The sequence below is a fragment of the Oculina patagonica genome, chromosome 14, assembly GCF_052425735.1.
Source record: "Oculina patagonica isolate OP01 chromosome 14, crgOcupat, whole genome shotgun sequence".
NCBI lineage: Eukaryota > Metazoa > Cnidaria > Anthozoa > Scleractinia > Oculinidae > Oculina > Oculina patagonica.
Genome location: NC_135771.1, coordinates 10,331,536 through 10,346,529, shown reverse-complemented (window position 1 = coordinate 10,346,529; position 14,994 = coordinate 10,331,536). Strand labels below are relative to the sequence as shown.

Below are 14,994 nucleotides of genomic sequence, written 5' to 3'. Positions count from 1 at the left end.
GTCTCATTTCTAAATAAGTAAAGCGATATAAACAGCAACGGAATTGCCTTTGCCCCGAACGTTTGCAACGGTATTAGCGAGAATTGATTAGTCACGACGTGACCTTGTAGTCGCCTTGTAGCTAAAGTACACGTTTTGAAAACTGATTGACAGAATAAAACCGGCTTCAAAAACTGTGCGGCGGCGTCTGTGCCCCAGGCCATTACAGAAATGGCATTAAAATTCGATAGCCTGCGATCATCGTGTACAAGTTTACTACGACCACTGCGAGATGGGAGAGGGGAGGGGGGCGGGGTGGGTTAGGAGGGGGAGGATTGGAAAAAAAGTGTCGGTGAGAGGGGAAGAGGAAGTCGGGTGGGGTAGGGCTCTCTCAAAGATGCTCGAAATTTCCGAAAATGTTGCTCGAAATTTCTTCGAAAGTTGCTCGAAAATTGCTCCAAAAAATCCAAAACGTTGTTTTTAAAAAAAGGACATTCTCCAAATATATGTTAATTTCCCTTTTGAAGGTAAGATTTCTACGCGTTTTCGCGTAACTGCAACAAGAATATCTAAATAACATTTTAAGGCCAAAATTTGTTGAATAACAATGAATTCTTTTACTACCAAAAAACAATCCTGAAGCTACCGATGACGTCATAAAATGCTCAATGATCCGAAAGTTGAAGCATCTCTCAAACGTTCTTGGAAATCTTCGGCAAATTTCGTTGACCTTCGGAAAAGTTCGAAAAATGCTCGGAAAAGTCCGTATGGCCTTCTTAAAACACTCGAACAAACTTCGGAAATCTTCGGTCTAGAAATTGTAAAAAGTTTTCTGCTTTCCTCTCTCAGTGGCTCTCTTCGCACGCGCCCTTAAGCCTGGTTTTCACTAGCGACGCAAGCACAAGCGCAAGGATAACAGCTCTCTTCTCTCTCCGTGAAAACGGCTTCGACTCAAGCAAAAGCACAAGCGCATTGCTTTTTGCGTGATCGCGCTTGTGCTTGGGCTTGTGCTTGCGTCGCTAGTGAAAACCAGGCTTTACGTTCGCGGCCTGTCTTTTCTTTGGCCCATTTCCCACCAAGAAGCCTGGTCACTATCGACTGTCGAGTATATATACTTAGAATCTTTAATCTTGGAAATTCGACCACTGAATAAACCATTTTGTCGTCTGTAGGCGAGGTTTGACGGAGATGGTCTTAAATTCCACCTCAAGTGTACCATTGACTACAAAACTTGCTACAGCCTGTGGTTCGGTCCGCTGAAATCACTGGTGGTCCTGTGCCATCCGGACACGATTAAAGTCATTCAATCAAGTAATGCACCTAAAGAACGATTTGTGTACAACCTGGTCAGGCCATTTATTGGTGAGTCATCCATTGAAGTACTAGCTTGCTTTTAATAACTTCTACATGCAAGGTCGGGAGATTTTAATACGAACCCTGCAATTTTTAAAAGTACTCGAAACGTTGGAGCGGTTTTCACTTGAGTTTCGAAAGTAACTCGCGTTTGCTTGGTTTTGCATTACTACGCTTAGTGATTGGTTCTCAACCAATCAGAAGTAATACCAAAACCAATTGTGACTCACTCGCGCACGTTTTCCCTCGTTTCGTGCCGGGCACATGTATTTGCTTCGAATTTTGATTGGTTCACTGGATTGTGTGAGTTACCAGAGTGATTACTTTGGTTTTGGTTTTAGAGCGGTTTACACTTGAGTGTCGAAAGTAATTAGCGTTTGCATTGGTTTTGCATTACTACACTTTGTGATTGGTTTAAAACCCTCGCGCCACTTTCTCAGCCAATCAGAAGTAAAACCAAAACCAATCGTGACTCGCTCGCGCACGTTTTCTCGCGCTTCATGCCGACTCGTCGGCTACATGTGATTGGCTTGAATGATTACTTTGGTTTTGGTTTTACGACACTCAATTGAAAACTACTCTATGACGGGCAATCGAAAATCGCTCTATAAGACTCTGTAGAAGGAAATGACTAGGAAGTCCGGATACTGTTTGTTTGTTTGTTTGTTTGTTTTTTTGCTTTTTGACCTTCACCGTGCACAACACACTAAAGGTTTTGATATGTGTCCGATCAACTAACCAATAGAATCGTCACGGCTACATAGTTTAACCAAAAATTGCCGGATTTTTTTCTGAGCTTGCTTGGGACCTTTACCTGAGAGATTATCGATCGGCCCTTGGTCTTTAGCTTTTCTGTAAGGCCCTCGCTGCACTCGATCCTTATTGCCAAGACTTAGGACAATGTTCTCCAAGTACGGCGTCCGCGATTGTACTGACTCCAAAAAATGTCCTCAAGAAAGATGACCACAGCTACAACTATTATGTAAGATAATTGTTAAAAAAAGCAATACTGACATTTACTTGTTTTGTGTCTGTTTTCAGGGGACGGTCTAGTAGTTTCAGAGGGAGACAAGTGGTTCAGAATGAGGAGACTTCTCACGCCAGCCTTTCACTTTGAGATCCTCAAGCCATACGCACGGGTTTTTCAGGAGTCTACCAATGTGCTTCTGGTAAACATGTAACAAAGCGATTATATTAGATCGTTTTTCTTAGCGGCCTAAACCAAAGAAAATGTTTGCATAAGAACTGACATTGTTTGAGAACACCAATAATAATAATTATTATACATTAGAATTACTTTGAAACATGTGATTGGTCGAGAGCATTCAGTCAATATACAGTAGCATGTGAACTTGACATGATAACCCAATATCTGCAGCAGATATTGGGTTATCATTCGGTTCAATCCCCTAGTTTCCAGCCCCTCGTCCGCGACGTGCTGTCAAACTTTTAAAAATATGGCTGAGCGATTCGCCTCCGTTTCCAAAGAGAAATTGAAAGTTTTGATCAAGAATAAAGATTCTAAAAACACAAGAGAACAACAAAAACAAGTGTAAAAATTCTGAATGATTATTTGAGGGAGAAGAACCTGGAGGAACCACAAGATAAAACCGCTTTGGCCAATGTTCTGACGAAGTTTTACGCCGGCGCTAGAGAAAGCGATGGCAAATTGTTTGAAAACGTATAATAAAACAATTATTGAATTCGGTTTTCGCATGATATTGTGAATTATCAAAACTCGTTCTGTGTCCCTCGCCTTCGGCTTCGGCAGATAACACAGACCTCGGTTTTGATAATTCACGATATCATGCTCAACCTCATCCAATAATTGCTTAATAATAAATGGTGTTTATAGTGGACATGCACTTAGCTTCATATCTCAACGAGATAGCTAGTTTACAGGCATGCCACTGAAACAGAGGAAACAAATATTTTTAAATGAACATAACAAGATGAAAAATCCCAACTGGCAGGAGGCAGACCAGTTGGCTATATACAAAGCGTGGTCGAGGATTTGAACTCGGGACAACCGAGAAACAAATCCAGCTAGTGGCAAGGGCAGGTCCTGAACCGGGGACCCCCGGATTACAACACCAGCGCCCCAAACCACTCGGCCACGCTTGCCTCCTCGAAACTCTATTTTACAGCTTCTTTAAGGTGGCTTGTAGCAGTTTAAACCTTTCCGTTTGACATTTTATCGCAGTTCCATCAATAATGTTGACAAATAACTTTTATCCCAAATATGTATGGTTGTATTGAGGTCTCTGTGGTGTCAAAATGCGTTGCGAATATAACACCAGGACTTGTACTATTTTAAGATTTTGAGACTAATAACTTAAAAACTATTGGCGGTGAAAGTTCTTCTTTTTGTTTATTTTTATCTAATCGAAGAAAGAAAACGATAATGAGAAGAGCCACCTTATTTTTGCATAAATTTAACGTAGCTGCAAACCCCACTTGAATAATTTTCTAAGAAAATTACAAAAATGTTCTTTTGTTGAATTTTGCAAAAGAAAAATGAATGAAACATCTTCGAACCCCTTTACTATTGTCATGGCAACGAACTTTGACGTCATTGGGATGTTACTCTGTTCACAGATAAACGGATAACAGGTTTACACTTGACATTCTTTAGCATGTATCACCGGACTAGATGTAATTTTTTTTTTTTTTTTCTTTTTAATTTTTCTTTACCTTTATCTCCCAACAAAAAATATTATGTATTATTATAGAATGCTAAAGACTCCGGTAAAAGCACAAAATTTAACAAATATTTCTAGAACTAACAGCGTTAACAGTTTTACCAATTACATCGTCAGAGTAACTTTAAATGTGCTAACGTGCTCTTTGATGATCAGGAAAAGTGGTCCTCGCAGGGGAGTGGTGAGGTGGAGTTGTTCCATCACGTGAGCCTGATGACGTTGGACTCCGTTCTCAAGTGTGCTCTTAGCTACAGAAGCAACTGTCAGACTCAGGAGTGAGTACTACAAAACAAGTTGCAAGTTACAGTTAATTTTAGCGCTGTTGGTATCCCTGTGAGCAACAAAATAACTTTAAGACTAGTGATGGCAATCAGGACACTTTTTGCCATTTAAATTAAGATAGCATAACTGTCCAAGGTCGTTGTTTAATTTGAGTGGTAACATAAATCGAAAACCAATAAAGTATAAAACTACTATAAAGGGAGATAGAATTAACATACATATTACATGTCAGTCTAAATTTTCCGTTTTATTTTCTTTTTTAGAAAGAAGGATCCTTACATAATTGCAGTTTACGAAGCCTCGAACCAGATTCTGACCAGACTGATGTAAGAAATGTTGTTCTTATTGATTGTTACAGTTCCCACCACGGCCATTTTTTTCTGTGATAAAGTTTGCCCCCGCTAGTATCTCAACATATTTTAATATTTTGCTGGGTTAATTTTAACTTTTTTTTTTAGAAATCCCCTTCTTCACAACGACTATGTCTATAAATGGACGCCTGAAGGAAGGAAATTTTACAAGAACTGCGATATTGCTCACGCTAAAGCAGATGGAATAATTAAAGCCAGAAGAAAAGCACTTCAAGACAACGTAAGTATAACTTAAATAAGCAGCAGACAATCTCTGCAGACCTCGGCGGTTTGTTGATGTTCCATTGGCTTATTTGGCCATCCCAATAAAATGTTTCGTTTCCCATCGCCCGACCGACTCATTTTTTTCGAAAAGTAAAAAAAAAAAAATGCCAGATTCACTAGTCAAAGAAGCAAGTACTTCAATTTACAAGCACGCGATCTTGTTTTATTAACAACAATTCGTATGATGTGATGTCTTTGTCTTTAAAAAACATCGATACTACGTTATTAAAGACTATTTACAGACATTTGATAAGGAATAACGGACGAAAAGACCACGTTTATGAGTTGACTTTGTAATCAGACTTTCTTACATAGCAGCCCGGCCTTCTCTGGAACCCAAACCCTTCTTCAAGTGTTCATTCTTTCTTTTTTGCCCGACCGACCGACCCACCATCACAAGGGACGGGGCGATGGGAATCGAAGCATTTTATTGGGATGGCCTTTGAATTTTCTTTGCTTGTACATCAGGCAGAGAAGGAAAAACTCAGGAAAAGGAAATATTTGGACTTTGTTGACATCCTGCTAGAGGCTAAGGTAGGAAAGGCTAACCTTGCTAGTTTTGCCATAACCCGGGGGGAGGGACTCCTATGTGAAACGGACGGGGATGCTCGTCGGAAAATTTTGAAAAGAACCCCTAAAAGAGACCAATCTGGGTGTGGCTCAAGCTTTTCTTGACCCCTAAAAGATACCAAAAAACTAAGAATAGAAATTATATTTGTATATTTCTTCGTGTGTAACCCTAAATGAGACCATTATGGCTAAAAATATTGGCGTTTTGCCCGGAACACCCTAAGGGACCATTCATTTTTTAGAAGGGGGGGAGGGCCGGAGGAATCCCTGTGTGTATTCAGTTGAAACTTTTTGGCCCTCCCCCTGTAGTAGAGTAAAAAAAGGAAGGCCCTCCCCTAAAGTGCAATATTAAATTTTGCGACCCCCCCTCCCCCACACACACTCACACACAGTACACACACATGCACCTCAAAAAAAATTCACATCAAACCTCTTTTTTTGACAGAGCTCCATTCCGCTGTGTTGCACAAGATTATCTTTGATCGCAAAAAAATCTATGCTACAGTCAAACGCACGCCGTGCAATATACACGAATTGAAGCCCTTCTTCATTATGTGGAATACTACTCTCGCACGGCTAAGAAAGAACCACTCTTTAGCATCAGAAGTGACCTTTAACGGTCAAAAATGCAAAAAATAGCCTTCTAAACAAACACACTTAAGCACGGATCAAAACTACATTAACACAATTGGTCCATTTACGTGAGCCAATTAAAATCCAGAATTTTCAATCCTGCAGACAAGTACAAAAACGGCAAATCGATTGATTTCAAATCATTCGATGAGACTTTGACATAGGAGCAACTGATGAGGTCCACTGAAGGACCGAAACTCGAGTCTTGCTTTAGATAAAAAATTTTCCAGAAGAGATTGTTGCGGCATACTAGAGACTTCAAACGCAGTAATCAAACTGCCATAGAATTTACTTGGTGGATGCAAGTAACGCAATAAAACAGATCAACAATAATGGAGGTAAATTATGTCTTTTATAGCTCCCAGAGCGCAAATCACAACCACTCAAACTAAGGGGAGCTTAAAAACAACTCAAAGAAACCATCGCTCTCAATGTTTAGAGACTGCAGCAGGGACCGCGCAGGAAGAATTTGAGTGGGGGGGGGGGGGGGGGGGGGGGGCTAAAACGTGAAAACGCAAGGGTGAGTCAGCTAGGGGGGTCCGGGGGCATGCTCCCCCGGGAAATTTGGATTTCAATTTCTCTTAGATCCCAGAAAATGCATTTAAAATTAAAAATTAAACGTTCAGCACTTAAAATGTTGTGTTAAAAACTGACGAAATGTCGCAATAAAGAAAAGGTGCTTCACAAAACTTTCGATAAAACTACTCAAGACACGAACTTTTCTCACCGTGTTAGAGTACTGGTAACTGAGATGTTACCAGAAAGCACAATTTCATTTCATTTTTACAAAATGAATAACCTTTAGCAGCTGACTTCGAAAATATACCGTATCGTCTTATAAACCAAAGCCATTTGTTCGGATCGAAACTGACCAATGATGAAACAAGCCTTTTTCATGAGAAGTTCGCTCTTCCTTAAAGAGCCAGTTTATAGTAATATAAAGGACATCCTGATCCTGCAGTGTCATAAGATTACTTGATTATAACTGAAACCTTTTGAGACAATAGTCCTCGTTTACTTGTTCTTTATGTATCTATGTTGGAGGCGAGTCTATTTTGATAATAGTAACTGCTGTTACTTTTGTCCTTTACAAACTAAATCAACAACGCGGTGTCCAAAAACCAAATGTTTTTAGTAATTCTTTGTTTCTTTTCTTGTCCATTGTAATTTTTTTGTACTGTAAAAAAGTGGGGGGGGGGGGGGCTAAAGCCCCCCTAGCCCCTCCCTCTCCGCGGTCCTTGTGCAGTAGCCTTCAAAAGACTCGGATCTTTATAGTTCCTCACAACTGTGGTAACGAAACGTTATCCTACAAACTAACCGCCACTTCAGAATACGAGTTGACAGTTAGAAATCCACTGATCCGATACACAATATAGACTACAACATTCCTTTAAAGGCTTTTAAGAATCTTTCAACAAACATGAGCCGATAAACCTAACGAAATATGCCACAGAGCTAGCTAACACAATGGCATAAAGATCATCACTGAAACGGCTCTAGAGAGCGTTAATCAAATCCTCCGTTAACAGACTGAAGGCTAACATTTAGCAACCGGTGGGAGTCGTGCTTGGCCTGTCACATTTTATATCACTTAATATTTATTGAAAATAAAAGATTTTGATCTGGATTAAAATGCAGTGTTTTTCTACGCGACCCCCCCTTTTCAAAAACGAAAATAACGATGACCCTCCCCTTTTGCCACTGTAAAAAATTAGTGACCCCCCCAAGATTCCTCCGGCCCTCCCCCCCCCCCCTCTAAAAAATGAATGGTCCCTAAGCGAGACCAAAAATCCGAAATTTACAACCCAAAGCGAGACGACGAACATCCCCGTCACTTTCATATGCGAGTCCCCCCCCCCCCGGGAGCCATAAAGGAATTCGTTATGCAGTCAAAGCTCTTCGTGCGACCATTCTCGTAAGCGTCCAGCCTTAGCTATGACCACCTTCATGTAGCCCTGTGTGAATTGTTACTCGAACTCTGTAATTAAAAGTAGTGAATGCAAGTTACCAAGTCCGCGCAGAGTCGTACGAATACGGCGTCCGAGGCATGCGAGGCAACGCAGCGAGGCGTGCGAGGCGGAAATCCCTACTCCCAATAAAAAGGCTATTAAACTGCAAGCTACCGAAGTTAACTGTAGGCTAACCGAAGTGCTATTTAGGCTAACCGGAGTGCCATTTAGGTTACCTGATGTGCTATTTAGGCTGAACGGAATGGCTCGCCCGCCTCGCTGCCTCGCACTTTGTGACGACCCGTCCGCGCAATTTAGATATATTCGTAGCAGATCATATTTGTAACGCAGTTTACGACAACTTTGAGGTAATTGACTATAATTACAATTGGTCACAATTAGCGTTCCTGGAAGCCTTTCATATCAAGAATCTTAAGCCTAGCATTAATGAAGGACTCAAAGCCTCCAGAGAGTTAGAACTATTTATCTGATTACCAATATTTCTATACTGTATTACGTAACATCTACACGCCTTAGATATTTAAGTTTCCTCTTGTAATAGAGCCGAAATATTATTAAATCAAATTTTCTTGTAATAAACCAAAACTTGGTTTTTACAATGATTAAGCTTCTCGGCCTTGCCTTCTTTATATTATATTCTAAATTGTCAGATGGCTCCGGATTTTAAGTTCTGTTGTCAAACAAAAATGTAATGGCTCGTTACAAGGACAAACCGAAATCTGTTTTGGCTATTTATTTTCCTTTACTTGTAAGCAAAGTTTACTTATTTGCCTGAGTAAAGCAATTCATGTTTGATTCAGGATGAAGATGGAAACGGCCTTACCGACGAAGAAATTGTTGGGGAAGCTATGACTTTTATGTTTGCAGGGCACGACACAACGGCTAGTGGTATGTTTGACATAATTTAAAAAATCAAAAAAATAAATAAATTACTATATTTAGAGAGGAAGCAACATCAGCTCTTGCCGGTTTTCATGCAGGTCCTCTATCCAGATCGAATTGGAATTTGGAAATGGTGGTTTTTCAAAAGGCAGGAAAACCAGTAGCCTGCGAGAGCAGACGCATTTCCGGCCGTCGCTTTTTCTAAAAATCTCACGAAGCTTGTGAAATCAGCCTTAAGCCTATAAGGCTATTGTCACTGTGAAATGTTGAGCTGTGTTTGTTTGTTCTTACGTTTTTCAGTTATTGCCTGGACGTTATACAACTTGGCGAGGTTTCCAGAGCATCAAGAGAAATGTCGACAAGAGGTTGATGAAGTGTTTGGACACAAAGAGGAGTTAGAATGGTAAATAGTTAGTAAAAAGAGTACTGTTTTTACAGTACCAAACGAAAGTACTGCTCAGTAGCTTTCACGTAAATGGTCACACTAGGGATTCCACCTCAGACTTAGTTAGAACTACCTTGTACAGCATAATAAACGGTACCACATGATAGTACTGCTCAATAGCTTTCATTTGAATAGTCCCACACTGGGATTTCGTCCACAGACTTAAATTTAGAATCAACTTGTACAGCATAACAAACAGTTCCACATGGCAGTTCTGCTCAAAAGCTTTCATTTGAATGGTCACACATTGAGATTTCGTCCACAGGCTATAAGCTAGAGCCACCTTGTACAGCATAATAAACAGTACCACATGAAAGTACTGCTCAATAGCTTTCAATTGAATGGTCATATGCTAGGGTGGTTCCAACTTCTAAGTTAAAGCTTCAAAGACTTAAATACTTATACAACCAGAAGCATATTACAACATAATAAACAGTGCTACGTGAAAGTACTGCTCAACGATAACTTTCATTTGAATGGTCACACACCAGGGTTTAACCAACACTTCAAAGTTAACATCTATCGCGACGCCCCCCTGCTCCCTCCCACCCTAATAGTCCTTAGTTAGACGCGCTGTCTTGTTTTCGCAGGAAGGAGCTCGGAAGGTTGAAGTACCTTCACATGTGTGTCAAAGAGACAACCAGAATCTTTGCGCCAGTCCCTGTGATCAGTCGCACGTTAGACAAGACGTATGAAATTGACGGTCATCTTCTGCCAGAAGGTACTGTCTGTATACTGAGAAGTTGGATAAAAGAAACCGCAATTTCTCTGTCACATTACGTACGTAGCGTTGCGTGACAGAGAGAGGGCCAGAACTGAACTTTATCCCTGGGAGGGGGGGGGGGGGGGGGAGTACTCCCATAAATTTCGGATAGGGGTGTGCCGCGAAAGTTCTTAAACCCTGACCCTATTTAAGGATAAAGAAAGTGAAAATTGATACCCTTTTGGCCCAAGACCGAAAAATGACACCCTATTCATGGGGGGGGGGGGGGGGTTCGGTGCCCCCAACACAAAAAAATTATAAAAAATAAAATAAATTTTAACTTTTATTTTTCGTTAGCTGAGCGTTTATTTTAGCTGATAGAATTTAGGTTCCCTATCTAAGGATCACACCGGGAACACAATGCCAAAAGGAGCAATCAAAGTCTCTTCGAGATACATGTATCGACGTTTTTGCATGAAGTATGAGTCAAAGGTATATCCTGTGCATTGTTCTTCGAACTTATCATTACAGTTTCTTTGTAGTTTAGTTTAACAATTTCCTATCTTCGCGGAGGAAATGCAGCCATATAATTTTGTCCATTTTGGCTCGTCTGCGCCGGGTATTTATACATATTCCTTAACATTACACAAATGAACAGTGCAAATTTCAGCGAGATCTAACAATTCTATACTTTAAAATTGCAAGGACCTTTCGAGGCAGTCGACTACGGCAGCGAAATTAGCAAATGAAACAGCAAAATATGCGTTCGACGCTTTGTTTTTGCGACGCCATATTTGAATTGTTATAGGTAGACCGCTGTGTAATGTGTTCAAGGCCGTATCGTTACGATTGCTCCACGAAAAAGCACGAAAAAAAAAAAAAATACGGATATTTCCGACTACTGTCGGAGAAAACATTGCGCATATAATTGCAGCGTAAACAAATCGTTACACTCAAGCTGCGTTTTGTCTAGGCTCTGCGAGGGTCGGATAGCAAGACCCAGGATTAAACCAAAGCCATATGTACAGTGAATGCTTTCGAATCATATTTGAAGATGAAATACGAAAGAATTTTGCTGTCTTTGACTGAAATTCCACTCGAACTCAGGGACGGCGGAGCATTTTTCCAGGTGGGGGGGCTGACTAGTGACTTGAAGTGGGGGGGCTTAAGAGACTCTTCTCTTAGTAAGTCTTTATTTTTTCGGAAAAAGTGGGGGGGGGCTAAAGCCCCCCCCCCCCGGCTCCGCCGTCCCTGGAACTGCGTAGGTACGATCGCATATTGTAAAGCCGATTCATGCAACAGTGCTATCAACGCGAGGTCACGTCCCTAACGACCTAGGCTGATGACGAAATAGAAAGGCGCTTGCATGTAGCGACCAAGTTTGGCCTAAATTTTAACCGCTCCTAAGCTAAAAGAAGCCCCCATCTCTTGCATTTGTTTTAACTTCAATAATATCTTTGAAAAGAGCGAGTTTTTTGGTATGGTTTATTTTTGACGTTTGTAATTTTTAAACGATGAAAGTGCTAGTGATTATTTATTTGTGTTTTAGTTATGCTATCCATTGTTTGTGCGACGCTTTTTATAGATCGCCTTTCAGACACACGTGCGTTGAGATAAGAAAGCTGACATGTCACTTTTAAAATTGTTATATAACGTTTGTAAATGTGACAAGTCACGTTTTTTCCACGAGACCGCAAGTGATCACCCACAGCGGAAAGTAATCCCTTAAGAAATTAAAACAGTCCCTTGAGAAATTAAAAAAGTCCCTTGAGAGTTTACAAATATGTGGTTCCAAATTTTGTCCACATAACCCCTATTCTACCATTTTAGCTTGTAAACAAGCAAAAACGTCGAAAAAATGATACCTTATTTAAGGACCGAGAACCTCAAAAACCATACCCTATCCCGCGGCATATCCCTGTATAGCCCATATATGGGAGTGCCCCACCGGGAACTAAATGTATTACGAAGACAAGAAACGAACAAAACAAGGCCTTTTTACAGAGCCATACGAAAGAGACGTCTTTGCATCGAACTGGGAAATTTGATTCCTGATTTTCATTATAAAATGGGCAAAATCGCTAATAATATGTGTATCACTATGCTACTGCGACGTCCGCTTATCATTAAAACGGTATTTTTAAATTAAGTAAAATGATTGGCTGAGTTTTATTCTCGGGCTAAATGACTCGTGAAATGCCTATCCTTATATAAACCTCAAGCTTGAGAAAGGTAGCCCTTTTGGGCGGATCCGTTTTAGAGAGTACCTCCCGAGAAGGTTACGCGATTTTCCTTTGCAAGTTGTTGATTTGCTAGGGACGTATAGTGAAGATTGCATATCATTATCTATCTTTTTTGCACCACATTGTCACAAAAGGCATCGTTGCAGAACATTTTTTACCGACTAAAAACTTTTCGTACTCCTTCCATTGTGAAAACAGGGAGCTACATATAAGATAGCTTTTCTCTTTTACAGGATCATGGGTGATGACGAATGTGTACGCTTTACATCATAACCCGCACGTCTGGAAGGACCCAGAGGTTCGTATTTTGCAATCCACCTTAATCTTCCCAAATCTTAACAAATCTAAACCTTTTTTGGTTTATTTTAATCTCTTGGGTGGTATTCTACTTTATATTAGTAAACCATTATGGTATGCATTCCGTCGATTTGAAGGAGCGTCCGTTATTTATTTCAAGTTCAAAACTTACGCTATTCGCACTGCATAAATTATCGACATTGCATATAAGTGGCACAGAGTATGAATAAATTGACATTGTTCAAGTGCAGCGGCGAAGGAAATATACCAAGTGCGATAAGTAATTAGCTAGTTGTTTGTAGAATTTCTTTGGAAGTCTGTTGTGGGTGTTCATTTCGTTTGAAGGTATTATGGCTGGTACAACCTTACCCAACCACCCACCCATATTGTACTTAGCTTGCGCTGCGACTCTTGTTGCGTCGCCGAATGTTATCCCCAATCTTAATCCAACTTATTGCGATGCGATCATTGTTTCAGTGCAGAATAATTTACTATTTATAAAGTTTTTATTCCTGATGTTTATAAAGGGGCTGGAAAACATTTTATTTACAAACTGGTCTAAATTGTAATCAAACCTCTAATCGATGTTACTGAAAATACTGGAACCAGTAGTGCGATCGATAGAAGACATTTAAAGAAGATTTTTAAGCCGATCTTTTTCTTTTTAAATTTTCGGTGACATCTGTTCACCTTCATCAGAGTTAGTGAAAGTTTGTTGGAGCTCGCGCTACTAATCCGTGCGTTAGTGCGACATAATCGATGGTCATCTTGTACAGTCGAATCCCGATAACTCGAACCTTCAAGGGAAATCGTAAAAGGTTCGAGATATCGGGAGTTCGAGTTATCGAGGGTAAAATTAATAAGAAAATGGCCTGAAGGGAGTTAGCGGGAGTTAGAGTTAGCGGGAGTTCGAGTTACTGAGGGTTCGAGTTATCGGGATTCAACTGTAATTCTTTTGGTCCTCTAGTGTAGCAGTTGCTATTGTTCTGGGGACTAGGGGCATTGTTCCTGTTGTTTGTTCTATTGTTCTCTCGAAGGGAAGCGAGCCATTCATGTGACAAGAGCAAGAGCTGTTACCCGACCCAAAAAAATTGATTCAAATTTTATATTCTATTCCATTCTATTGAAGTTTTTGATCTTTCTACCACGCAGGATAACAAAGTCGAAAAATATCACATTTTATATTTCTGTAATATTGTTTACTGCGCCCTCACCTTTGAGCCACAGTTGTGCAATATTCAAAATTCACGTGATTTTCCCTGATTACGGCCGTTTAACTGGTATTATATTGTTATGTTTTATCTTAAATTTTCATGTCTTTTATACAGACGTTTGATCCTTTACGGTTCACACCTGAAAACAGCAAAGACATGTCACCGTATGCCTTTATCCCGTTTTCAGCTGGTCCAAGGTAAATAGCAAGGTTTGAATACGGGTCTGTACTGACGACCACACAGCGACAATCTCATTCCCAGAGCCTGCGTTCCCCTTGACCAGCGGTCGGGAAACTCAGTGGCCTGATCCAAAGCCGGAACCAGGAAATCCTGGTGATTGATTGTGCGCGTGCGCCGAAGATTGTGGTGAAACGAACAAGCTTAAGTTTTCAACAGCCAATCAGATTCAGACGCATTTGTAGCGGGCTTTCAGAATAGAAGGATTTTGATTGGGTCATTATGTTGTGAGCGTTTGTTTTGATTGGCCAGATTTGGCTTTTTGCTTTAGATTTCGCAACAGCCAATAGAAGCGCATTCGGTTACCGTTGTGGTTTATGGATGGTCTTTCACAGCATGCAGCTTTTTTTAGCGTCCTGCTTATATATTTAAACTTCACTTAATTAACTTAACATAGAGCGGTTTTCACTTAAGTGTCGAAAGTAATTCGCGTTTGCATTGGTTTTGCATTACTAGAGATTGGCACGACTTTCTCAGCCAATCAGAAGTTTTCAAACACGTTTTCACACGCTTCCTGCCGACTGCATGAGTTTGCTTCGAGTTTTGCTTGGTTTACAGGATTGTCTGTGTCCTTTGTGATTGGCTGGTTTTGATTTACGACTCTCAATTGAAACCTGCTCTATACGAATGATATTGTGAATACAGTATTTATCTCTACCTCGTACAGGAACTGCATTGGACAAAGCTTTGCGTTGGGAGAAGTAAAGCTTTCCTTGGCAATGATCCTTCGCAAGTAAGTCATGTGTTGTTAGTAAGTAAAAGAGCTTTATTGTTTCCAGAAAGACAGACTTATTTGACAAATGAGGAACACTGTAAAGGCATCCTCCATTGCAAAAACAACTCAAAAGG

At 40.4% G+C, this 14,994-nt stretch overlaps 1 protein-coding gene across 3 annotated transcripts in view; it reads left to right on the top strand.

Annotated features, from left to right (window-relative positions):
• Positions 1 to 14,994, top strand: part of LOC144637684 (cytochrome P450 4F1-like) — a 38,555-nt gene that overhangs the window by 685 nt on the left and 22,876 nt on the right. For 2 of the 3 annotated variants that reach the window (XM_078496753.1, XM_078496754.1), the window contains exons 2-13: positions 1,152 to 1,341; positions 2,374 to 2,501; positions 4,191 to 4,309; positions 4,580 to 4,642; positions 4,775 to 4,907; positions 5,420 to 5,485; positions 8,925 to 9,012; positions 9,307 to 9,409; positions 10,042 to 10,172; positions 12,631 to 12,695; positions 14,023 to 14,105; positions 14,813 to 14,878. In XM_078496753.1, the coding sequence (XP_078352879.1) occupies positions 1,152 to 1,341; positions 2,374 to 2,501; positions 4,191 to 4,309; positions 4,580 to 4,642; positions 4,775 to 4,907; positions 5,420 to 5,485; positions 8,925 to 9,012; positions 9,307 to 9,409; positions 10,042 to 10,172; positions 12,631 to 12,695; positions 14,023 to 14,105; positions 14,813 to 14,878 (1,235 nt within the window). The remainder of the gene's footprint in view (positions 1 to 1,151; positions 1,342 to 2,373; positions 2,502 to 4,190; positions 4,310 to 4,579; positions 4,643 to 4,774; positions 4,908 to 5,419; positions 5,486 to 8,924; positions 9,013 to 9,306; positions 9,410 to 10,041; positions 10,173 to 12,630; positions 12,696 to 14,022; positions 14,106 to 14,812; positions 14,879 to 14,994) is intronic. The other variant, XM_078496755.1, reaches the window with a different exon arrangement.